At 43.6% G+C, this 25,589-nt stretch overlaps 1 protein-coding gene across 5 annotated transcripts in view; it reads left to right on the top strand.

The window, feature by feature from the left end:
- HERPUD2 (HERPUD family member 2) overlaps positions 1–24,401 on the top strand; it is a 52,638-nt gene extending 28,237 nt beyond the window's left edge. For 2 of the 5 annotated variants that reach the window (XM_056520490.1, XM_056520489.1), the window contains 6 exons: positions 1,358–1,471; positions 9,473–9,633; positions 9,730–9,849; positions 11,217–11,528; positions 12,287–12,398; positions 22,515–24,387. In XM_056520490.1, the coding sequence (XP_056376465.1) occupies positions 1,358–1,471; positions 9,473–9,633; positions 9,730–9,849; positions 11,217–11,528; positions 12,287–12,398; positions 22,515–22,676 (981 nt within the window). In that variant the 3' untranslated portion in view covers positions 22,677–24,387. Of the gene's footprint in view, positions 1–1,357; positions 1,472–9,472; positions 9,634–9,729; positions 9,850–11,216; positions 11,529–12,286; positions 12,399–22,514 lie in introns of all 5 variants that reach the window. The other 3 variants (XM_056520491.1, XM_056520492.1, XM_056520493.1) reach the window with 3 other exon arrangements.
- The last annotated feature ends 1,188 nt before the right edge of the window (positions 24,402–25,589 follow it).

Consider the following 25,589-nt stretch of genomic DNA (forward strand, 5'->3'; position numbering starts at 1 on the left):
TGTGGATGAATAGAGACAGGTTAGTCTCATATCAGTCTCTGTACACAACAGATAGGCAGGTTCATATATTTAGAAAGATATAAACAAAGTACGAAAAATTTAGGCAAATATGCCTCCATTTTTCATACTTTGTGAGTATCTTTCTAAATATATGAACTTGCCTATCTGTTGTGTAATTTATCTGTTTTAAATACATAGACAGATAATTATGTCTTTGTACGTTGCTTTCTGAATTAGAAATATATTTGACCATATACAATGTATTTATTTCTCGCTTGCGGTTTCTGTTGCCTAATGTGTACAGAGACCGATATGAGACTAGCCTGTCTCTATTCATCCACAACACCCTTGGATATCTCCTAATTACGACACAAATACCACCTGTGAATCAAGACCGTGCAGCTATATATAAGATGGAATCTTCATTTATTGATACAGCTACTGAGGAAAGAGTGGAGAATGATGTGCCTGAGCACCCTGAAACGCATTTAGCCCACTACCATTCAGAACGTACTGCAAGCTTATAGTGTGTGCCAGCTACTGTGAGCCCGGAATCTGTATATCTATCTAATATCAGCAACATCTACCGTTCCTGTGATCCATCCACTTGGAGATCCACTTGCCGTGAGATCTTGTGTGCTGTCCGGTCTCTCCGCTTCCAACAGTGATCCTGCGATCCATCTCCTGTGATTCACCAACTACGATGACCTCCCTGGCTGACGTCAGACGCCGCCACGAGGATTGCTACTGTGATCCAGCGCAGTCCGGACCAGCCACACTCAGCGCCTGCCAGCGCTTATCGTTCCGGAGAGTATTATACGGACACTATCATCACAGCACGAGATCAAAACCAGGAACGGGTAATATCCAAATATCATTGCAATAACCTTTATGGACACATAACCAATACCATTCTACTATATAGACTGTTTAATATCAGGACAGCATTTCACTATATAAAGACAGAGAAGGCTGATTGACAAGCCTTTAATGCAGACCCATTGAAGTCAATGAGTAGCAACAGAATCTGCAGCAGTTTGTGTACGTGTGAACCTACCCCAAGATTAATGTCCTCAGTAAGTATGACTTGATATCATAAGTTTGTGAAATTCACTTGTTTTCTTTAGCAACCTGCAGCTATAGTAATCTATTAATTATTGTACAGTTATTGTATTGTCCTGCAGACAGCGCTGAATGTTGTGTGCAGAGGTCTTCTAACAAGAGGCTGTTACAGCAGGACCTAAGAACAGAGCTATTCAACCTATGTTAGAGATACATCAGTGACCAGTGTGAAATGCTTGTTTGTTATTACTTCAGATGCACAGTTGTCTTTTCTTGTCTGTTCTTATTTTTTCAGCAAGATGAATGTCACATGGTTCATTTAGTATGTGCCTCCAGGAGCACACCAAATTCCCCAAAACCAAGCACTAGCAGAGGGAGCACTGCAACCGAAAATACCAGCAGTAGATCAGTAAGTTAATGGATAGGCTTAATGGGGTACTCCGGTGGAAACCTTTTTTTTTTTTTTTTTTATTAATGAACTGGTGCCAGAAAGTTAAACAGATTTGTAAATTACTTCTATTAAAAAAAATCTTAATCCTTCCAGTACTTATTAGCTGCCGAATACTACAGCAGAAATTCTTTTCTTTTTGAAACACAGAGCTGTCTGCTGACATCATGAGCACAGTGCTCTCTGCTGACATCTCTTTCCATTTTAGGAACTGTCCAGAGCAGCATGTGTTTGCTATGGGGATTTTCTCCTACTCTAGACAGTTCCTAAAATGGACAGAGATGTCAGCAGAGAGCACTGTGCTCATGTTGTCAGCAGCCAGCTCTGTGTTTCAAATGGAAAATAATTTCCACTGTAGTATTCAGCAGCTAATAAGTACTGAAAGGATTAAGATTTTTTAATAGAAGTAATTTACAAATCTGTTTAACTTTCTGGCACCAGTTGATTTAAAAAATAAATAAAAAAGTTTTTCACTGGAGTACCCCTATAAAAGCCTGATATTCCCTCTGGTCCTGCTCTATAAGGGTACATTCACCTGTACAGGATCTGCGTCATATTTTCTGTAGCAGATTTTGCTACCCATTGAAGTCAATGAACAGCAAAATATGCAGAAGCAAATACGCAGCAAAAATACGCAGCAAAAATACGCACGTTTGAATGTACCCTAAGGAGCAGTCCTGATAATGGCCTACAGTTGTATTATGTATGTTCTTATGTTCTGTTGAAGCTTTTTTTTTATATATATATATATATACATCTGCTGTGATTGATACATAAAGTGCTGCTACATAAGAAATAAGATGTTACCAAGATATTGCTCAGTTAATAAGAAATATTCAGAAGATTAGTGAAGGGAGATAAGCAGCTTACAGTGAATTACATAGGTATATCCCTACGTAATTTTAGCTGACATCATCCATCATCTTTACAGTACTGCTTTGCTATTTATATATGTGTTTGATGACAAATACCTATTGTATGTTATGATGTAACAGAGCCAGCAATATTCTATGAGCGAAGGAGTTAATGTGTATGAAGACTCCCAAGTGTAGACGTGCAGCTAATCTGATAAAGGATAAGGTTATTTAAGAACCAGGGGTTTGAATGTCTAATATTATTTCAATGTATAGTTTAATACATATCTGGACATGAGCCATTGATCCAGTAACTTATTGATGGCCTATTAACTGAACATCTGTTTGCGCGATCCATAATTAGGAGCTGAGCTGCAGTAAACCAGCACAACCACATCATGATTGTTTGGTGCTGTGTGGTTATGTTCTGTGTGTGTGCTGGTTCTGCAGCTCCAGTGCAGCTAGTCTGTGATGGTGCCAGATGTTGGACACCCATAGGTCAGGTACTGATGGCTTATATGGCTTATCTTTAAGATAGTCCTTGAAAAACCCCTTAAAGGGGTACTCTGGTGGAAAACTTTTTTTTTTTTTTAATCAGCTGGTGCCAGAAAGTTACAGATTTGTAAATTACTTCTACTAAAAATCTTTAAAAAAAATCTTAATCCTTCCAGTACTTATCAGCTGTTGTATAGTTATTTTCAGTCTGACCACAGTGTTCTCTGCTGACACCTCTGTCCGTGTCAGGAACTGTCCAGAGCAGGATAGGTTTGCTATGGGGCTGTCAGCAGAGAGCACTGTGGTCAGACAGAAAGAAATTCAAAAATAAAAGAACTTCCTCTGGAGCATACAGCAGCTGATAAGTACTGGAAGGATTAAGATTTTTAAATAGAATAAAATTTAAAAAAATAGTTTCCCACCGGTGTACCCCTTTAACATATTGACTACTGGTTATTCATCTTTCAATTTTTTTCCCCACTTTGGATCAATGTAGGGTAATAACTTGAACAAAGCGATTGTCCTCTATATATATATATATATATATATATATATATATATATGTGTATATATATATATATATATATATAACTTCAAAAAAATGGTGCGGCACTCCAAATATCCAAAAAAATAACTTATTTATTCCACATGTCAAACAGTGCGACGTTTCAGCCCCTCAATGGAGCTTTTTTCAAGCATAGTGATACCACACACAGGCTGGGGTTATATACCCAGCTCAGTAATAAACAATGATTACATAATTAATCAATACAGTGATAAAAATACATAAAATGACCGTGCAATTTACAAAAAATAAAGTGCTTAAGAGTACCATAGGTACATATATAATGTGTACAGTGTCACAGTGAGAGTTTTAAAAGCAATATAGCTTGAATATACAAAACTCCATCATAATAATAGTTAATAATACACCACTGATGCATATAAACATTAATTAGATATACATATACAGAAAACGCCTACCCGCTCTGTTGCCATGCCGTTCGCCACGTTTGGCTTGTATACAAACAGTATGCGCCTGCGTCAGAAGATCTCCTAATCTATTAACTTCCTGTTTCCGGGATGCCTGGCCAGTCACGTGGGGCGCCATGCGATCACATGACCACAGGAGCTAGCACGTGACCATCAACCGAAAGTCTCCATGGCAACGGCGGCGCTGACAGCACCGCCGTCTCCATGGAGACCATCCACTGAGAACGCTTCTAACATGGATGCCCAGTACCCGTGTCCAGCCCACTGGCAAACAAACGCAGCAGCCGTGGACAAGGAAAACTAAATAAGTTAAAAAAATCCATTGTGCAATGAATGAATACATGTAGTGTGTCTGTGTCTGTATGGCTAAATATAACTAGCAATGTGTGGGAAAGTGAAAAATGAAATTAATAAAATAGAAAAGAATTAATTAAGATAAAAAAATTTTTAAAAAAAAAACATTTTTTATATATAAAGAAATAATAAAATAGTAATAATAATGAAAATAAAACATAAAATGAAAATACCGTATATACTCGAGTATAAGCCGACCCGAGTATAAGCCGAGACCCCTAATTTCAACCCAAAATCCCAGGAAAAGTTATTGACTCGAGTATAAGCCTAGGGTGGGAAATACCTCATCCCCCCCTGTCATCATCCAGACCCGTCATTAACATCCTCATCATCATCCCCTTGTCATCATCCCACACATCCCCCCTTCATCATCCCCTTATCATCCCACACATCCCCCCTTCATCATCCCCTTGTCATCATCCCACACATCCCCCCTTCATCATCCCCTTATCATCCCGCACATCCCCCCTTCATCATCCCCTTGTAATCATCCCACACATCCCCCCTTCATCATCCCCTTATCATCCCACACATCCCCCCTTCATCATCCCCTTATCATCCCACACATCCCCCCTTCATCATCCCCTTGTCATCATCCCACACATCCCCCCTTCATCATCCCCTTATCATCCCGCACATCCCCCCTTCATCATCCCCTTGTAATCATCCCACACATCCCCCCTTCATCATCCCCTTATCATCCCACACATCCCCCCTTCATCATCCCCTTGTAATCATCCCACACCCCCCCCCTTCATCATCCCCACCCCCCTTCATCATCCCCACACCCCCCCCCTTCATCATCCTCTTCTCATCATTCGCCCTCAGTGGTCTTCAACCTGCGGACCTCCAGAGGTTTCAAAACTACAACTCCCAGCAAGCCCGGGCAGCCATCGGCTGTCCGGGCTTGCTGGGAGTTGTAGTTTTGAAACCTCCGGAGGTCCGCAGGTTGAAGACCACTGCGGCCTTCAACATCATCCAGCCCCCTCTCACCCCCTTTAGTTCTGACTACTCACCTCCGCTCGGCGCTGGTCCGGTCCTGCAGGGCTGTCCGGAGAGGAGGTGGTCCGGTGAGGAGGTGGTCCGGGCTGCTATCTTCACCGGGGGCGCCTCTTCTCCGCGCTTCCGGCCCGGAATAGAGGCGTTGCCTTGACAATGACGCAGAAGTACGTTGGCAATGAACGCACCTCTGCGTCGTTGTCACGGCAACGTGACTATTCTGAGGCCGGGCCCGAAGCGCTTAGAAGAGGCCTCCCCGGTGAAGATAGCAGCCCGGAACCACTATGCCACCGGACCACCTCCTCTCCGGACAGCCCTGCAGGACCGGACCAGCGCCGAGCGGAGGTGAGTACTGTACAGAACTAAAGGGGGTGAGAGGGGGCTGGATGATGTTGAAGGCCGCAGTGGTCTTCAACCTGCGGACCTCCGGAGGTTTCAAAACTACAACTCCCAGCAAGCCCGGACAGCCGATGGCTGCCCGGGCTTGCTGGGAGATGTAGTTTTGAAACCTCTGGAAGTCCGCAGGTTGAAGACCACTGCGGGTGGGGGAGTTCACTCGAGTATAAGCCGAGGGGGGTGTTTTCAGCACGAAAAATCGTGCTGAAAAACTCGGCTTATACTCGAGTATATACGGTAATAAAAAAACACAAAATAAACAAAATAATATAATATAATGTAATTTTATGTTTATTTTGTGTTTTTTTATTATTTTCATTTTATGTTTTATTTTCATTATTATTACTATTTTATTATTTCTTTATATATAAAAAATGTTTTTTTTTAAAAAAATTTTTTATCTTAATTAATTCTTTTCTATTTTATTAATTTCATTTTTCACTTTCCCACACATTGCTAGTTATATTTAGCCATACAGACACAGACACACTACATGTATTCATTCATTGCACAATGGATTTTTTTAACTTATTTAGTTTTCCTTGTCCACGGCTGCTGCGTTTGTTTGCCAGTGGGCTGGACACGGGTACTGGGCATCCATGTTAGAAGCATTCTCAGTGGATGGTCTCCATGGAGACGGCGGTGCTGTCAGCGCCGCCGTTGCCATGGAGACTTTCGGTTGATGGTCACGTGCTAGCTCCTGTGGTCATGTGATCGCATGGCGCCCCACGTGACTGGCCAGGCATCCCGGAAACAGGAAGTTAATAGATTAGGAGATCTTCTGACGCAGGCGCATACTGTTTGTATACAAGCCAAACGTGGCGAACGGCATGGCAACAGAGCGGGTAGGCGTTTTCTGTATATGTATATCTAATTAATGTTTATATGCATCAGTGGTGTATTATTAACTATTATTATGATGGAGTTTTGTATATTCAAGCTATATTGCTTTTAAAACTCTCACTGTGACACTGTACACATTATATATGTACCTATGGTACTCTTAAGCACTTTATTTTTTGTAAATTGCACGGTCATTTTATGTATTTTTATCACTGTATTGATTAATTATGTAATCATTGTTTATTACTGAGCTGGGTATATAACCCCAGCCTGTGTGTGGTATCACTATGCTTGAAAAAAGCTCCATTGAGGGGCTGAAACGTCGCACTGTTTGACATGTGGAATAAATAAGTTATTTTTTTGGATATTTGGAGTGCCGCACCATTTTTTTGAAGTTATCAATTGGCTGTGATCGAGCCTGAGGAGCTGGCACCCGTCTACTGTGGTATAGTAGTGCTGCATTTTTTTGAATTTTTTTTGAATATTTATATATATATATATATATATATATATATATACACAATGGTCCCTCAACATACAATGGTAATTCGTTCCAAACGAGCCATCGTTTGTCGAATCCATCGTATATTGAGGGATTCATGCAATGTAAAGTATAGGAAGCTGTACTCACCTGTCCCCACCGCTCGCGATGGTGTCCCCGCTGCTCCCGATGGTGACCCCGGGCCTCCGCTGGGCTCTCCTGGTCTTCTCCGGTCCTCCGCTGTCTTCTCCGGTCCTCTGCTGTCTTCCGCAAGGCCTTACTGGGCCTGCGTATCGACGTCATTACACCGCTGCGTACGCCATTCCTATTGGATGACGTGCGCAGCAGCGTATTGACGTCATCGGAGAGGGCCGAGAAAACACCGGAAGACCAGCGCTGGACCCAGAGGGCACCCCGGAGCATCGTGGAGGGGTAAGTAATACTTACCGCACCACACGGGGAACATTAAGCTGCTATCCGCCAGCAGCTTAAGCATTTTGCGCTGCCAGATAGCACTTAATGCGATGGCCCGACATAAAAAAGCATCGTATGTCGATGCTGACATCGACATGCAATGGCCTCTGAGAGGCCATCGTATGTCGATTTGATCATATGTCGGGGCCATCGTAGGTCAGGGGATCACTATATATATATATATATATATATATATATATATATATATATATATACATATATATATATATATATATATATATATATATATATATAGTGGAGCAAAAAAGCATTTAGTCAACTACCAATTGTGCAAGTTCTTCCACTTAAAAAGATGAGAGGCCTGTAATTTTCATCGTAGGTATACCTCAACTATGAGAGACAAAATGAGAAAAAAAAATCCATAAAATCTCTGTCTGATTTTTAAAGAATTTATTTGCACATTATGGTGGAAAATAAGTATTTGGTCAATAACAAAAGTTCATCTTCACGAGCAACTGTCATGAAATCTGGGTGCAATAACCTGCACACAGTCTTTGTACTATGTGCAGATGGTGGGTATAGCAATGTTTTTACCTAATATTTGCAGACTTTCATGACCACAAAAAATGCTTTTGCTCGCTTCCACTGCCGTCTTCCTCCACAGTGCTAGCTGGATGACACTCAGCAGTGTGCACGTTAGATTAGCTGAAGGGCGCATGCGCTGGGACCCGTGTGTCAATCAAACAGCGGTCCCAGTGCTGACATACAGGTTATTGCACCCAGATTTCATGACAGTTGCGCTTTGATACTTTGTTATATACCCTTTGTTGGCAATGACAGAGGTCAAACGTTTTCTGTAAGTCTTCAGAATGTTTTCACACACTGTTGCTTGTAGTTTGGCCCATTCTTTCATGCAGATGTCCTCTAGAGCAGTGATGTTTTGGGGCTGGCACTGGGCAACACGGACTTTCAACTCCCTCCAAAGGTTTTCTATGGGTTGAGATCTGGAGACTGGCTAGGCCACTCCAGGACCTTGAAATGCTTCTTACAAAGCCACTCCATTGCCTGGCAGTGTGTTTGGTATCATTATCATGCTGAAAGACCCAGCCACGTTTCATCTTCAATGCCCTTGCTGATAGAATGAGGTTTTCACTCAAAATCTCACTAGACATGGCTCCATTCTTTTCTTTTTACCAAAAAGTTCTACTTTGGTTTCTGACCATATGACATTCTCCCAATTTTCTTCTGGATCCAAATGCTCTCTAGCAAACTTCAGACTGGCCCGGACATGTAATGGCTTAAGCAGGGAGACACGTCTGGCACTGTATGATTTGAGTCCCTGGCGGCATAGTGTGTTACTGATGGTAGCCTTTGTTACTTTGGTCCCAGCTCTCTGCAGGTCATTCACTAGGTCCTCCCTTGTGGTTCTGGGATTTTTGCTCACCGTTCTTGTGATCATTTTGACACCACGGTGTGAGATCTTGGGTGGAGCCCCAGATCGAGGGAGATTATCAGTGGTCTTGTATTTCTTCCATTTTCTAATAATTGCTCACACAGTTTACACCAGGCTGCTTGCCTATTGCAGATCCATCTTCCCAGCCTGGTGCAGATCTATAATTTTGTTTCTGGTGTCCTTCAAAAGCTCTTTGGTCTTGGCCATAGTGGAGTATGGAGTGTGAATGAGGTTGTGGACAGGTGTCATTTATACTGATGACGAGTTCAAACAGGTGCCATTAATACAGGTAACGAGTGGAGGACAGAGGAGACTCTTAAAGAAGAAGTTACAGCTCTGTGAGAGCCTGAAATCTTGCTTGTTTGTAGGTGACCAAATACTTATTTTCCACCATAATTTACAAATAAATTGTTTAAAAATCATGTGATTTCATGGATTTCTTTTTCTCATTATGTCTCTTATAGTTTAGGTATGCCTATGATCAAAATTACAGGCCTCTCATCTTTTTTTAAGTGGGATAACTTGCAGAATTGGTAACTGACTAAATACTTTTTTGCCTCACTGTATATATTGTATTTTGTTTATGTAAGATTTAGACTATTTTTTAACAAATACCTAACAACCTAGTAGTTTAGAAATGCACGGTTTCTTTTTTTCAGAGTTCAGAACACTCAGGATCATCTCTCCCAGTATCTACAACCCAGGATATGCCATCCACATCATCAAACCCTAGAACAGAGGAAAACTTGAGACATCGCCACAATCCTCATACATATTCAGATGCCATGCACAGTCATTCATTTCCATACAACAGACAACCGTAAGTCAGATATAAGATGTATGCTTTTTTGTTTGCATACTTGTGTGAAGTTTTTTTTTTACTTAAATGTCAAACTAAGAGTTCTTTTCTCCTTAGATCTGTAGGGAATCTTCCTGCACAAGCAGTACCAGCTGGATTTCCTGTTTATTCAGTCTTCACCCCATTGCAGATGATGTGGTGGCAACAAATATATGCACGGCAGTACTACATGCAGTAGTAAGTTTATTCTTAATATTTTTATATTGGCGTGCATAATAACAATATGTTTGTTTATGAAGAGGTATTATGAAGAGTTTGAGTTTGATAGTTTGCCCGGCCACTGAATTTATTTCTATTCACTTGACACTGTTGTTGCTGTTTTTTTTTGTTTTTCTTTTTAAGAATATATAGTTATTAGGGAAAGAAATTTTAAAGGGGTGGTCCCACCATTTGAACATATCCCCTAGGTAAAATTGATCGGTAAGGGTCCCACTGAAGGGAACTCCTATGATCTCAAGAACGTGGACCTGCTGTGTGGCTCTTTGCATGTGGTACTGATGCTTCATTCATTCTGTATGATAGCTGCTATAGCTGAGTGCTGTACTCATCTTTTTCTGGCAGCTGCCAAAGAAATTGAATGGAGTAGCAGTGTGCACACATGACTGCTGCTACATTGCTCCATTCTGATTGCTTAACCCCTTAAGGACACAGGGATTTTTTATTTTTGCATTTTAGTTTTTCCTCCTCACCTTCTAATAGCCAAAATGCTTTTCATGTACAGACCAGTATGAGGACATAGCTCATTTTATTATAAATCTACAGTGAAAAAAAAAATTGTGGGGCAAAATTGCAAAAACACCACTAATTTTTTCCACTTTTGCGGGCTTCCGTTTCTACACCGTGAACTTTTCAATAAAAATGAGCTAACAACAATAAATTTTTCCAGTTTCCAGATGCCACAGTAAACTTTTATCACAGCCTCTAAAGGGTTAATGCTGAACATCAGCCCGATCAGTGATGTCTGGTATTAGCTGTGGATCCTGGCTGTTAATAGCAACTGGGACCCACCATTTATGGTCCTACAATGGCCACGGTCAGAGGGAGTACATTTATGCACTTTGTCATTAAAGGGTTAATTGATCTTCCCTCTCCCCACTTTCAATCAACAGTGCTCCCCTACACTCTGTATTCAACTTAAAACGGGCTGTGAGAGACCATGGGGGAGATTTATCAAAACCTGTGCAGAGGAAAACTTGCCCAGTTGCCCATAGCAACCAATCAGATTGCTTCTTTCCTTTTTCACAGGCCTTCATAAAAATGAAAGCAGCAAGCTGGTTGGTTGCTATGGGAAACTGGGCAAGTTTACCTCTGCACAGGTTTTGATAAATCTCCCCCCATAAGTTTAATCAGTCGTATGTCAGGGAACTGCTGTATAAGAGGAGCCCTAGCACTGGCAATTTGAGGTTGCTGTACTTCAGTGTGCTGGATTATTATTGTATCCTCAAATAGAAAGCTACATGTGTTTTAGTATTTTGTATTTACTAGAACATTGTTTTTCTCTAATTTCATTGGGATAACATGTTTTTTCTTTATTGATTGTACAGTCAAGCAGCTGCTTCCAGCCAAGGGACTTTTGGTAATGCAGTAGCACAACCACCAGCCACTCCGACCATAAATTCTGATCGACCTCCACCCAACCCTCCAAGAGCAGCTCCAAACATTGCACCTGAGGTGAATCAGAATGTCCAAATGAATGCTCAAGGAGGCCCTGTAATGAATGAAGAAGATATTAACCGTGATTGGCTTGACTGGATGTACACAGTATCCCGAGCAGCTATACTTCTAAGTATAGTGTACTTCTATTCATCCTTTAGCCGCTTTGTCATGGTTATGGGGGCAATGATACTTGTGTACATGTAAGTATTAACCCACTCTATATAGGTAGATGTTTATTATCCTAATAATATTTCTGTACTTCAGTGAACTCTGGTACCTAACATCTTATTCCTTTTCCTCAGGATAGGGGATAAGTGTCCGACCGCTGGGACCCCCGCAATCTTCTGCATTGTGTCCCCAGTGTTCTGCACATTTGTGTTCAGCACACTGACTCTTCTCTTGCTGGGAGTGGCCGTGGTCAACACACCCCCTCCAAGCATCTCAATGGGAGAGCGCTCCATGATGAGGAGAGCTGGGGCGCCGAGCAAGAGATTGCGCGGGGGCTCCCAGTGGTATGTATCAGAGTTCCCCTTTTACTCCTTAGTGACCTCCAATACATGTTTTTACAAAGGCCACCACCTTTTTAGGGCTGGAGCGTAGCGTGCATGAATTCTTACAGTTGAGACCTTGCAATAAATGCCAGGACCAAGAAACCTCAGTTACTTGCAGTTTAACCCATTACATGCCACAGTGAACTCACAGTGTAACCCTTTTTTGTAAATCATGCATGCAGCATGCATGTGTGAGACTGTGTAGATATATCCCATCTAAATATTGATGACAAACACTGACCCCTAGAGACAGGAAGAGACAACAGAAGTAGGGCTGATTTTTTTTATTTAATTTTTTTTCATTCGGAAAGTAATGCATGGAGTGATGTAGTATCATTTTACCATGTTTTAGATAGGTATTTTCTGTGCGAAGTATGATATTTACACCCTCCTTTTTTAATGCACAGGCACCAGGCTGGCTGGTTTCCCTTCAGGCAAGAGGATGGTCAGCTGCAAGCTAGAGAAGATTTAGGAGATGTCAATAATGATCAAGTAAATAACAATGATCTTCTAGAGATGGTATGTAGCTACTCTGCTTATTTGTTTTATCCTTACTGCAAAAGATGATGTCTGTATAGTTAAAGGGAAGCTTTTATCACTTTCATGGTACCTGAACCACATATCATAGATGTCTTCCTGTTTGGGTATAGCGAGAGATCTATCAGTTAAGGCCGGCGGGGAAAACTATTAGGGATTCCCCCAAATGACTCGTATATAGGGTGTGTGTGCAATATATTTAAAACAGTTGCATGATGCAGACTAAGACTACTGCCCTTAAAGAGAACTTCCTAACCAGTTTATTTTAGTATATACTTGTATTCACTATGAACCAATGAAAAACTATTCTGGAGCATATTTTCTTATTGCTCTGTGTTATGCCATTTCTCTGTCTTTCTGATTAGAAATGTATGACTAAATTTCTGGGTGTTACCAGTTGGTAACAGCCAGTTGACTATTTAGAATTCAATTTCTGGGAAATACAAGTATTTACTAAAACAGGCATGTCAAGAGAGACCACAGGTGCTCTTTAAAGGGGTATTCCAGTTTTATACATCCTATCCCCTATCCAAAGGGGATACGATGTATGATCGCAGGGGTCCCGCAGCTGGTGACCCCTGCGATCTTGGTGCAGCCCCCGGCATTCTGTGCCAGGCGCTGCCTCCGAGACGGGGACGTGATGTCAAGGCCATGCCCCTTAGCGATGCCACGCCCCTCTATTCATGTCTATGGGAAGGGCATGGCAACACAGAGCTATAAGAAAATATGCTCCAAGATTATTTCATGGGGAATACATGTATATACAAAAAATTGGCAGGCCAGGAGAGGCCATGGGTCCTCTTCAATGTTGGCACTAGCCTTAGCATTGTCATTAGAAAAAGCCAAGGAAGTAGAGGGTAGGAAAGACATTTAAATCCTGTAAGTGTTACACAAGTAACTTCTGTTAATATAAGTTGTTGTTTCTACATAACTACATAGTTGTTTTTGATTTGCTATGTTTAGGTAATGCATAAACAAATAACTAGCATCTACAGTGGGGAAAAAAAAGGATTTAGTCAGCCACCAATTGTGCAAGTTCTCCCACTTACAAAGACGAGAGGGGCCTGTAATTTTCATCATAGGTATACCTCAACTATGAGAGACATAATGAGAAAAAAAAATCCATAAAATCACATTGTCTGATTTTTAAAGAATTTATTTCCAAATAATGGTGGAAAATAAGTATTAGGTCAATAAGGGCTGGTTCACATGAGGTTTTCTCCCATACGGCAGCACCTATGGCTGGGAGTAGCTAAAACCTCGCGCTCCTGTATGCTTTCGTATGCGCTCCCGTATGTAATGCATTTCAATGAGCCGGCCGGAGTGAAACGTTCGGTCCGGTCGGCTCATTTTTGCGCCTTATGCACTTTTACAACCAGACCTAAAACCTTGGTTGACCACAGTTTTAGGTCCGGTGAAAAAGCGCATACAGCCCAAAAATGAGCCGACCTGACCAAACGTTTCACTCAGGCCGGCTCATTGAAATTAATTACACATGGGAGCGCATACGAAAGCATACAGGAGCACGAGGTTTTAGCTCCCCCCTGCCGTATGCACTCCCATATGGGAGAAAACGTGATGTGAATCCAGCCTAACAAAAGTTCAGCTCAATACTTTGTTATATACCCTTTGTTGTAAGCCTTCACAAGGTTTTCACAGTAGGTATGGTGTTTTTCTGGATTCAACTCTGCATTCTTTCTCCTCCAAACACTACGAGTTGAGTTTTTACCAAAAAGTTCTACTTTGGTTTCATCTGACCATATGACATTCTCCCAGTCCTCTTCTGGATCATCCAAATGCTCTCAAACTAGCAATCTTCAGACTGGCCCAGACATGTACTGGCTTAAGCAGGGACACACATCTGGCACTGCATGATTTGAGTCCCTGGCAGCGTAGTGTGTTACTGATGGTAGCCTTTGTTACTTTGGCCCCAGCTCTCTGCGGGTCATTTTTTTTTTCATCTGTAAGTTTTTATTAAGGTTTTCCAGTACAGAAATAAATCAGCGAAGAATATATTATAATACAAAGCACGAGTTAGAAATAGGCACCAGGAGAATACCAGGCAGTAAACAGGACGACTGAGCAAGTAATTTCGCAGGATCCTCTCATACAATGCTCAGTTGTCAAACAGTGCTTATAATTTAATAAAATCTCCTGGGTAGGCCCCAGGAAGGCCCGTTGTCAAGCCCTTCCAAAATAGAAGAGAACAATTCTTTACAAGACAAGACAAACAGAGACGAAAACAGGACATCACAAGTAAGACAAGGAAGGCAGGGAGAAAGGGAGGGAAAGGACTAGGAAGGGGGGGGGGAGTGAGGGGTAGAGGAGGACAGCACACGAAAAAAATAAGAGAATTAAGGAGGTTGCCTATCTGAGAACCTATCCCAGGGCTCCCAAACAGACAGGAAGAGAGGTAAGGAATTATTAAGGGAGGCAGTAAGGGATTCGAGAGAATGTATTTCCCTGATTCTCGCTACTACATCCATCTCAGTTGGGGGGAGGGGTTGCTTCCAGCATTTTGCGATTAGAGTTTTAGTTGCTAAGACCATGTGCATGAACAACTTAAAGTCTTAGTGGAGAGGTACAACAGGTAGACCAGGGGGTCCAAGGGGATCTGAGCCCCAAGTATTTCTGCCACCAGTCTTTTCACCATTTCACAATAAGTAACAATCATAGGGCAGGAATAGAATATGTGAAAGACTGTGCCTAGCCCCACACCACAGCACCAACATTGAGGAGGGATATTTGGGTTCAATTTATTAAGCAGTGCAGGGGTATGATACCAGCCCATTAACATCTTAAATTGCATTTCTTTATAGGCTGTACAAATGGAGGCCTTGGAGGCCCGCTGCCAAATAATTCGCCATTGGGGCAGTGTGATAGTGGTGTTCAACACCTCTTCCCAACGACTCATGTAACGATGAGATGGAGCACTCCCATCAGGAGGAGCATTAATAATGGAGTAAATGTCTGAGAGAAGACCCTTCGTCTGTGGCCCAGAGAAACACAACCGCTCGAATGCCGTAGGTAGGGTAACCACAAGAGTTCCCAGCACGGACGACATAAAGTGCCTGAGCTGGAGATAATGAAGTCGTTTGTAGAAGGGAAGACCATGTCGAGAGACTAAGTTCTCAAAGGATGGCAGTGTGCAGGATAGGGGGTCCACTATATCAGCCCAACAGAAGAGCCCCTTACAGCCCCATTCATTAACTATACTGGAAGTGAGGCTTGGGGGAAAGCGGGATGGTAAAGGAAAGATTGCAGGGGGAGACATGGGAAAAATGACAGAATTTCCCGGAGCAATACCCCCCTACATATCTGGAGAAGGACATGGGTCCTAGTAAGGGGCCTAGGAGAACTGTAGTGGGGGAGGGATTCCAGAGGAATGTATTTAGGTGGATCGGTGCCAACCACAATTTCTCAAGTTCCATCCAGCAGCTATAAGCGTGATATGCGGTCCAGGCAGCTAGAGGGTTTAGATGAGCGGCCCAATAATACTTAGTGACATCTGCTACCAACAGGCCCCCCATAGGCCTACCCGCCAACATAAATGACATCGGGAGGCGATGCCTCTTACCGTCCCAAATAAAATGAAAAATGGCTGATTGGAATGTTCACAGGGCAGACAACGGTACTCGGACAGGCATGGTTTTGAAAAGATAAAGAAATTTTGGAAGTATGGTCATTTTAACCGCCACTATGCACCCGAAAAAGGAGATATATTGTGACCGCAACTTATCCATTAGAGATCGAAGATGTCAGAACAGAGGACAGTAGTTAGCAGTGTAAAGAGAGGAGTAGCTTGAAGTGAGGTGGACACCAAGATTGGTAATGGCAGAAGGGGACCACCGGAAAGAATAGGTAGCTCGCAGTTAAACGGAAAGAGAAGGCAGAAGGTTCAAGGGCAGGACCTCAGTTTTAGAGAGAGAAATTTTGTAGCCAGAAACCACACCGTAAGAACGTAGAACACTATAGAGGTAAGGGAGAGAAGTCAAAGGTCTCGTGAGGGTGAGAAGAACATCATCAGTAAAGTGGCAGATTTTAAACATTCCAGAGATGTCCGCATCCCACCGGATCATGGCAGCTAGGGGTTCAGTACATAAAGCAAAAATCAGGGGAGGCAACGGACACCCCTGTCTGCTTCCATTGGATAGAGGAAAAAGTGAGAAAGAGGCATGAGGAAGCTTAAGAGAGGCCGTAGGAGAAGATTAGAGACCCCGCAGTGCAGTAAGGAAATTATCCGTAATCACAAATTTCCGAAGGGTGGCAAAAAGGAAAGGCCAACACAGCTTATCAAAGGCCTTTTCAGCATCTAGACTAAGGACAACAGACTGCTCAGACCGTCGGTTAACCTGATCTATTAGTTTAATCACCCGCCTTGTGTAATCACCTCCCTGACGGCAAGGTATGAAGCCCACCTGATCTTTATGGATGAGGGAGGGGAGGAGACAACCGAGACGGGCTGCTAGAATCTTAGAGAACAGCTTCAGATTGTTATTGAGCAAGGCTATGGGCCTATAGCTGGAGCAGTCATGTGGGTCCTTACCCGGTTTGGGGATAAGGATAACTAAAGAGTCAAAAAAAGGACTGCGGGATCCCCTCTCCCCCCATGAATTAGTTAAACAGAGGAACAAGGTGAGGGAGAAAAAGAGCAGAAAAGGTCTTGTAATATAAATAGGAGAAACCGTCTGGGCCAGGGGAGCGTCCTGAAGGCAAGAAATTCTGTTACTTCCTCAAGCGTGATCAAAGCATTTAAAGTAGCTTGATCAGGTGGCGAGAGAGATGGCAAGTGGCACTCCGAAAGAAAGGAATCCAACAATGCGTCACAGTCCCCAGGGTCAGAAGGCAATTGGGAGGGAAGAGAGTAAAGCTTAGAGTAGTAGTCCCTAAAGAGACGAGAGATAGCGTCAAGGTGATAGTGAAGAGGCCAGAGGGGTCTTTCAGAGCATAGGGCATCTGGGCCACAGCATGGTCTCTCAAACCTCTAGCCAGCATCGAGTGGGCCTTGTTACCCTTCTCGGAAAACCGTTGTTTAGCATAGAGAAGCTGTCGCTCCACTTTACGGAGTGCAAGCTCACCCAGTTGGGCACGGGCCGCGACCGGACGCCTCAGCACCGGAAGGGAAGGATCGGAAAGCAAGGCAGCCTCAAGGTTACGAACTTGCGTTTGCAACTCCAGGGTACGAGCCAGGGCATCACGCTTCAGACGGGAGCCCAGAGCAATACAATGCCCCCTAACTACCAATTTATGGGTCTCCCAGAGAACAGCTGGAGAAGAGACTGATCCCTGGTAGAGAGTAAAATTTTCAACTATAGAGGCCTGGATCGATTCCTGGGAGGGCAAGAATTTGAGTAAAGAGTCGTTAAGACGCCAGTGGCAGCTTCTGGGAAAGGAGGCGACAGAAGAGAAAGACAGGAGAACTGGCCCATGGTCTGACCAAGAAATAGGGTTGAGGGAAGCAGAGGATTAATCCTCCATAGGTCATATAAGCAGGAGGAGCGTAGCAGTCGACGGAGCAAAGAAGCTAAACGCAGTTGGGCGGCAGAAGGGGTAGGGCTACCAAGGGCTGAGTGACTGTCCATAGTGGGGGGGGGGGGGTGGGAAGGTAAATATTTTCGTCAAAAAGCCAAGCCGATGGGGGATATTTACTTAACCGAGTGAGGACCCGATACAAAAAAAGGATCTGATAGGTATTATTTGCATAGATATTGCATAGAAGCATAGGTTTACCTCCAAGGGAGCCCTCCACTATCACGCACCGTCCCTGGGGGTCAGTATATGAGGAAGAAACCTGGATGAGGCAGGACCGAGAGATCAGGTGTGGCCAGAGTGTGGATCCAGAGTGGCCAAAAAAGCAAGCGGGTAAAGATGGTGTAGAAATTGGAAAGAACCAGAGCAGTTGAAGTGTGTTTCCCTGAAGAAAAACTAGAACAAGAAAAATTGGCCCTCTGCGAGACCAACTCCCATTGCAAGAGGCGCTGCTTAGGGGGGGAAGTTGAGGCCCTTAACATTCAAGGAAACGCACTTAGCCATGGTCGAGAAAAAGGGGGGAGGAGGAAGCTGAGAATGCACTCACCCAGGTACGAGAAAAGGATTCCCACAGCCATGAGCACTATCGAGGGATGTAGGAGTCAAGGGGAGACCTGACCGCCTCTGGAAGCCTAGAAGAAAAGAGGGAGGAGGGGAAGGAAACATAGGGAAAGGGAGAGACAAGACATACCACAAAGGACAAGACAATAAAAACAGAGACATAAGAAGAAGAACATAGAAAACAACGAATCAAGGAATAAACAATTGACCACTGGGTCAAAGATTAGGCACAAAACAGCAGCAAAATTGAGGTGCATAGGCACTAGGGATCGACCGATTATCGGTATGGCCGATATTATCGTCCGATAATCACGATTTTGGGCATTATCGGTATCGGCAATTATCTTGCCGATAAGCCGATAATGCCCCGCACCGCCCCCACCGCACCGCGACCGCCACAACCTCGACCCGCCGCACCGCACCGCCAACCCACCGCACCGCGTCGCACCCCCCACCGTGATTCTAGGCGGTATACCGGTATGGATTTTTTCCCATACCGCTATACCGGTCGGGCCCCTCCCCCACCCTCCCAGTCAATAAAAAAATTAAACTTACCCGTAATGGGGGTGGTCCGGGCCATCCATCCATCGTTCCTGTAGCGTCCGGGGGCGTTCCGGGTGGAGGGTGGTCCGGTCCGGGCTGTCCTTCTTCTCCGGCGGTCATCTTCTCCACTCCGGGCAGGCTCCAGCCTAGTACGCTGCATAGACGCCACTACGCCGTGACGTCAGGTGCATCGCTGCGCATGGGCGTCACTGCGCAGCGGCGTCTATGCAGCGTACTAGGCCGGAGCCTGCCCGGAGTGGAGAAGATGACCGCCGGAGAAGAAGGAAAGCCCGGACCGGACCACCCTCCACCCGGAACGCCCCCGGACACTACAGGAACGATGGATGGATGGCCTGGACCACCCTGACAGGTAAGGGGAGAGAAGCGGGTGGTGGCGGCGGCCTATGGCCCCGCAAAAGCCACTGCAGATCATTGATTTAAAGCGCCCGCTTTAAATCAATGATCTGCAACAGTGTCGCAGGGGGTTAAATAGCCGATAACTTATACCGGAATATCGGTATAAGTTATCGGCTATCGGCCCTAACCTGCACCGATTATCGGTATCGGCCCTAAAAAAACGATATCGGTCGATCCCTAATAGGCACCTCCAAAATATCTTTTCGTTTGGGAAGGCTTCTGTGGGGAGATGACAGAACATCGTTGTGAAAAGACGGAACCAGCCCAGAAAGGCTTACCCCACGAGGCCATGCCAAAAGCAGCAGGTATAGATGACCGCCAATAAGGACATAGGATGTATTAACAACAACAACGGCTCAATAAGTGCAAAACAATAATAACAAAGAATCAAGGAGAAGCGAAGTCCCACAGGCACCAGAGGAACACTAGGCCCCATCTCAAGTGGGGGGGGGGGGGTCAGCCAGGGGGGACTGCTTTCCTGTTCCCTCCAGACCACCCATTATGGACCGGTTGCCACACGGGAGGGAGGGGTGGAGGGTAGAGGCCCCAGTCCATCAGTTGAGGAGTAGGAATGTCCAGGGTGGAGCAAAAAGACAGGAGATCTGAGTGTGAACGCAAAACAGTGGAGAGTCCATCTTTACGGGCTTGTAGGGCAAAGAGAAAGTTCCAGCGGTAAGGGACATGGTGATTCCGGAGGACAGCCGAAAGAGGTTAGAGCAGGTGCCTCTTCCTGAGGGTGATCCACAAGAGGTCTTGATATAGCTGAATAGGAGCACCATCAAAGTCGAACTTCCGCTGGGATCGGGCCTTAGTCTTGATAGCCTCCTTGAGTTGAAAGTCATTCACACAACAGATGATGTCTCTAGGGGGCCACAAGAGGATTTAGATCAAAGGGCTCGGTGCGCCCTATCCAACTTGATCCTATGGGATGGGGGTTCACCCAGGAGAAGGTTAAAAATAGCTTCCAGGGTTGCATGCAGGTCTTCATCCAGGGTGGCTTCGGGGAGACCCCGCACTCGGATATTGTTCCGGCACCCCCTATTATCCAGATCCTCCTTATGGTTATGCAGATAGCAGAGGAACTCCGATTGTGAGGCAACGGTGGACTGAAGCTGAGCGATATATGCCCTGGTGGAATCATGGGCCTCTTCCAGACTCTCAACTCTGTCTGCAACATGCTGCAAGTCTTGGGGAAGTGAGGAGATTTCAGCATGGCAGGCATCTTTGACTTCAGAAATTAAAGAGCGAAAGTCCTCCTTAGAAGGAGAGCTGACACAGGTCAAAGGGCATTGGTGTGGTAGCTGGGATTCCCGAGCACTCCAGCTCCATGTCAGGGAGACTGTCCCAGGATGATGACCCCCTACCTTCCGGAGGGGGGGTCCCAGAGACCATTGCTGACATCACAGAGGCCCTCAAGGGCATCAAGCCAAGAGCCCCCGCAGGTGGTGTGGTAGCAGACATGCTCCTGGGAGATTTGGGAGCAGGAGCAGGGGAGAAATGGACAGGTGGAGAGTCCGGGGTATCCCCAGGGGCAGGGGGGGGGGGGGAGAAGAGGTAGGGGAGAGGCCCAGTCCATTGCAGCAGGCAGTCCCGATGTGTGTGTGTGTGTGTGTGTGGGGGGGGGGGGCAAAGAGGGGGTTCCCCTCACTATAGAAGCCCAGGAGGCCTGCAGGGCTTCTGCGGGCCCTTTATAGGGAGGGCACAGTGGAGAAGGAGGCAGATGTGGAGACAAAAGAGCTGCACCTGCAGAATCAGCTGTCGCAGGGTCTGGGGGCTATGTGGACGGGAGGTCTCCGTTCTGGAGCTGTGAAGGTATCCGCGCTGGCTTCGGGATCCTCTACACTTCCGCCAGGCCCACTGACTGCGCAGGCAGCCGCGACTCCGGTACGCAGGTCTCACAGGAAGCCGCCGGTACACTCGGAGTGAGGATGTGAGTAGCTCCGGGGGTTAATGGAGGGTGTGCCAGCGGTATCACAGTTGCAGGGAGCACCCGGTGAGCCGTGGGAGTCCCCGTACGGGAGCGCAGCCCGGAAGCGTGGCCAGTGATCGCGGGCAGGCCGGCGGCTCTGGGAGCTGGATGTCGCATGGTATCGGAGAGGGGTTCTGGGCAGCGGGGCGTCTCCTGGAGGACTTGCAATAGGTTTTCTCCATAGGGCAGCAAGCGGTCAAGGCTTATTTAGGCTGGCAGAGGGCCTTGTTGCGCCGGAGCTCTAGCACTAAGCAGCCATCTTCCACGGCGCCTCGCCATGCCCCCTCCTCTGCAGGTCATTCTCTAGGTCCCCCCGTGTGGTTCAGGGATTTTTGCTCACCATTCTTGTGATCATTTTGATACCACAGGGTGAGATCTTGCGTGGAGCCTCAGATCGAGGGAGATTCAGTGGCCTTGTGTGTCTTCCATTTTCTAATAATTGCTCCCACAGTTGATTTCTTCACACCAAGCTTCTTGCCTATTGCATCTGACAGCACTTTGGTCTTGGCCATAGTGGAGTTTGGTAACAAGTTCAAACAGGTGCCATTAATACAGGTAATGAGTGGAGGACAGAAGAGACTCTTAAAGAAGAATTTACAGGTCTGTGAGAGCCAGAAATATTGCTTGTTTGTAGGTGACCAAATACTTATTTTACCGAGGAATTTTCTAATTAATTCATTAGAAATCCTACAATGTGATTTAATGTATTCTTTCCCCCTATACCTTCTCTCATAGTTGAGGTATACCTATGATGAAAATTACAGGCCTCTCATTTTTTTCAAGTGGGAAAACTTGCACAATTGGTGGCTGACTAAATACTTTCCCCCCCACTGTATGTCTCTTTATATTGTGATGATGATGCCAATGTTCCATGGGGATATTGACCATATTGACAGTTTATTTTAACAGCTGCTGATGGCCCATGAAGACTGTTTGTTTAAGCTATTAATAATAAATTGTAGGATGAACATCATTCTTTATTGCGAGGAGTTTAACTGTTTGGAAAGCAGTATTTTGCTTGTACAGAACTACTACGTTAATCTAAATGTATTGTAACATATGTTTATTTTCTACTAAAGGAACGTCGCATGGACGAAGGCATTCAAGATGATGGAGCAGAAGAGAGGGGGGATGATGTCCCAGCAGTTGCACCCCTTGGACTTGTGGCATCAGCTTGGTCATTCATAACCACATTCTTCACCTCCCTCATACCTGAGGGACCCCCTCAAGTTGTTAACTAGATCTTGTACTAAATGCCATCCAGACATATATGCAGGAAAGGGGAAACTGTTTTAAACAATTTTGCCGTCTCAAAAACTGTATTTCAGTTTTTTTTTTTTATCTCAAAGATGTCTGTTTCTCTGAACCATTATGAATAGCTATTTGTGGTATTTTAAGCACAATCACTTTTTTTTTTATATATAAATAATCATTTTCATGAAGAGAAAATAACCACGTCTTCCTTTTTTTTCCATTTTTATTAAATCCCAAAATTTTTTTCTAAAGTCGGGTTGATTTTCACTTGAGGCTGGTATTGCTTTTTAGTTGTTCTTGTTCACACATCTGTGACACAGCTAATATGAAATGACATACTTACCTAAAGCAATCATGGTGCAGCAATATGTATAAAATTTCCTTTTTTTTTTTATGGCAGCTGAGGCTTCTTAAGCCTTTAAAGGGGAACTCTAGTACACGAATACTTATTCCCTATCCACAGAATCCTGTGAATCCTGACCTGCCCCCTAGCTCTCTCCATGCACAGAGTGACCTCCACTCATGAAGCAGTGGGCGACATGTCCCTCCATGTATCTCTGTGGTAGAGACAGAAATACAGCGTTTGTGTATCTTCCCGTGATCAGACACTTATCCAGTATCCACAGGATTCGGTTGATAGGGAAAAGTACTTGTATAATGGAGTTCCCCTTTAATATCTCTGCATCATTTCCAGTACAAGCTTTAGTCTGCTCAAACTAGTAATTCTGCATACTTGTGTTGTATTATTAAAAGTATTAAAATTAAAGAGGTTATCTTAATCAGATAACCCCTCAGATTTTTCTATTGCAGCATATGGACTTCATAGAGACAGTCCACTCCTTAGTATCCCCCTTTATCACCCAGGTTGGAGAGCGCCGTGATGTAGCCACTCTTAAGGATTCACATGACCATGTATAACACAGTAGCCCATTTGTTGCATGTTCAGATACAATTACAGGACCTGTTTTTATGGTGTTCTGAGTGTTAGGTGGTTTGCATTTTGAGGAGCAGTTGTTTAGTTGGACATCCCCTTTAAAGAGTCAGTAGCTCATAAACTAAGTAATTAAAAGCATTATGTGGACTAAATACTGCCATTACTACTAAAAAAAAGTGTTAATTTATAGTTACTGGAACCTTCAGCCCAATACAGTTTACATGGTTGGTTAATGTCAATTTTTTCTTTTAATAATTTTCCACCAATATTTATCTAGTCATGTTTCCATAACAGCTGGGGTTGAATGCAGACAGCGTATTTGCCACTTATTATCAATGCCTTATAAGTATATTATTGTATAATATTGTATTATTATATTAATATATTATATAATATATATATATATATATATATATATATATATTTATATGTATTAATATATAATACTATTGTATATTAATAATTTGGCAGGAGTTTTGTTTAAAATTTAATCATTACTGCAGGTTCACAAGAATTCTTGAACTGTGTCTATTATTTAAGCAGATACTGTATGTACATTAAATGTTATATTTCATGATCATGAGGATTTACCAGACATGTAAAATAGTCTGTCACTCCTTTTTATTTGGTATATGCTCAAGAACAATATACATCAGAGTATAATGCAATATTTTGACTGTTTTATAGTTAACAAAGAATATGTAATAGCATCTTAAAATTCAGTATTGTGTTTTTTTTCTACAATTATCAGTTTCATAAACTCTAATTGTATGAACAAAGTGTTTTGTATTTTGTGCATATAGATACAAAATGAGGCATTCTGCATGTTTTTATTTCATTGTTTGCCTTGAAGTATATTTCAAAATACTCAATAGTAACTTTGTTGCACAGGCTTCTGTGTCTTAAGAAATAGGAACACTCTCATTCATTGTATCAATGCTACTTCTTATCTCCTCCACAGGGGATTTAACCCTTTCATGTCTTCTTGAATTTTGATTTCTGGTTTACGTTTTCTTCTTCTTCATTTTCTAAGACCTATAATCCTTTCATTTTTCCACTGACAAAGTTGTATTAGGGCTTATTTTTTTGCAGGGTGAGTTGTACTTTCATATTATAAAATGTATGACGAAGCCAGAAAGAAATATATATGTAGAACAATATTTAAAAAAAATTTCTGTGTGGACATTCCCCCGACAGCAGAGCACCCGCAGAACATACCGGCGCTAGGACTGCTTGGAAATGCAGCGTCTCTTACACGGCAACGCATTTCCGAGTGGACTCCCGAATCAGGATTTCTGCAGCAGAAACATCTGCTGCGAAAATTCTACAGTGTGACAGTGCAGCAGAATACCATAGATATCAGTGGGAATCTGCTGCTGTGGAATTCTGCATGGAAATTCCACTGTGTGAACATACCCTTAGGCTGGCATTTATCATTGTAGGTGTAAGGCCCCTTTCACACTACAGGTATCATCCTGTAAAAACCTCCGTTACTACTCCCTGCTAAAAGTCCTGAAAACGGATGTCAAAAAATCCCATTCATGTCAATGGGATTTTTTGACCATCCTTTTGCATCAGGTATGTCCGTTTTTACTAATGTCCGTTATTTTTGTACGGCACATAAGACTGTGCATGCACTAATTTTTGGTCCGGAAAAAATAATGGTGAAAAAACGTCCGTTAAAATTTTACATTGAAGTCTATGGGAAACGGATGTTAAAAAAAAAAACATCCATTATCATCCGTTATTGTCCATTTTTTTGACATCCTTTTTGTACTGAGTATGCTCAGTACAGCTTAACAAAAAAATGGTTAAAAACCTGATAAGAAAAAAACCCATTAAAAATAACGGATGATGGTCATCAGTTATTATCCGTTATTATCAGTTATTGCATCCGTTTTTTTTCATCCGTTATTGTAAAATACCGGCAGTAAAAAAAGCAGGATGATACCTGTAGTGTGAAAGG

Source organism: Hyla sarda, chromosome 5, assembly GCF_029499605.1.
Source record: "Hyla sarda isolate aHylSar1 chromosome 5, aHylSar1.hap1, whole genome shotgun sequence".
Lineage (NCBI taxonomy): Eukaryota > Metazoa > Chordata > Amphibia > Anura > Hylidae > Hyla > Hyla sarda.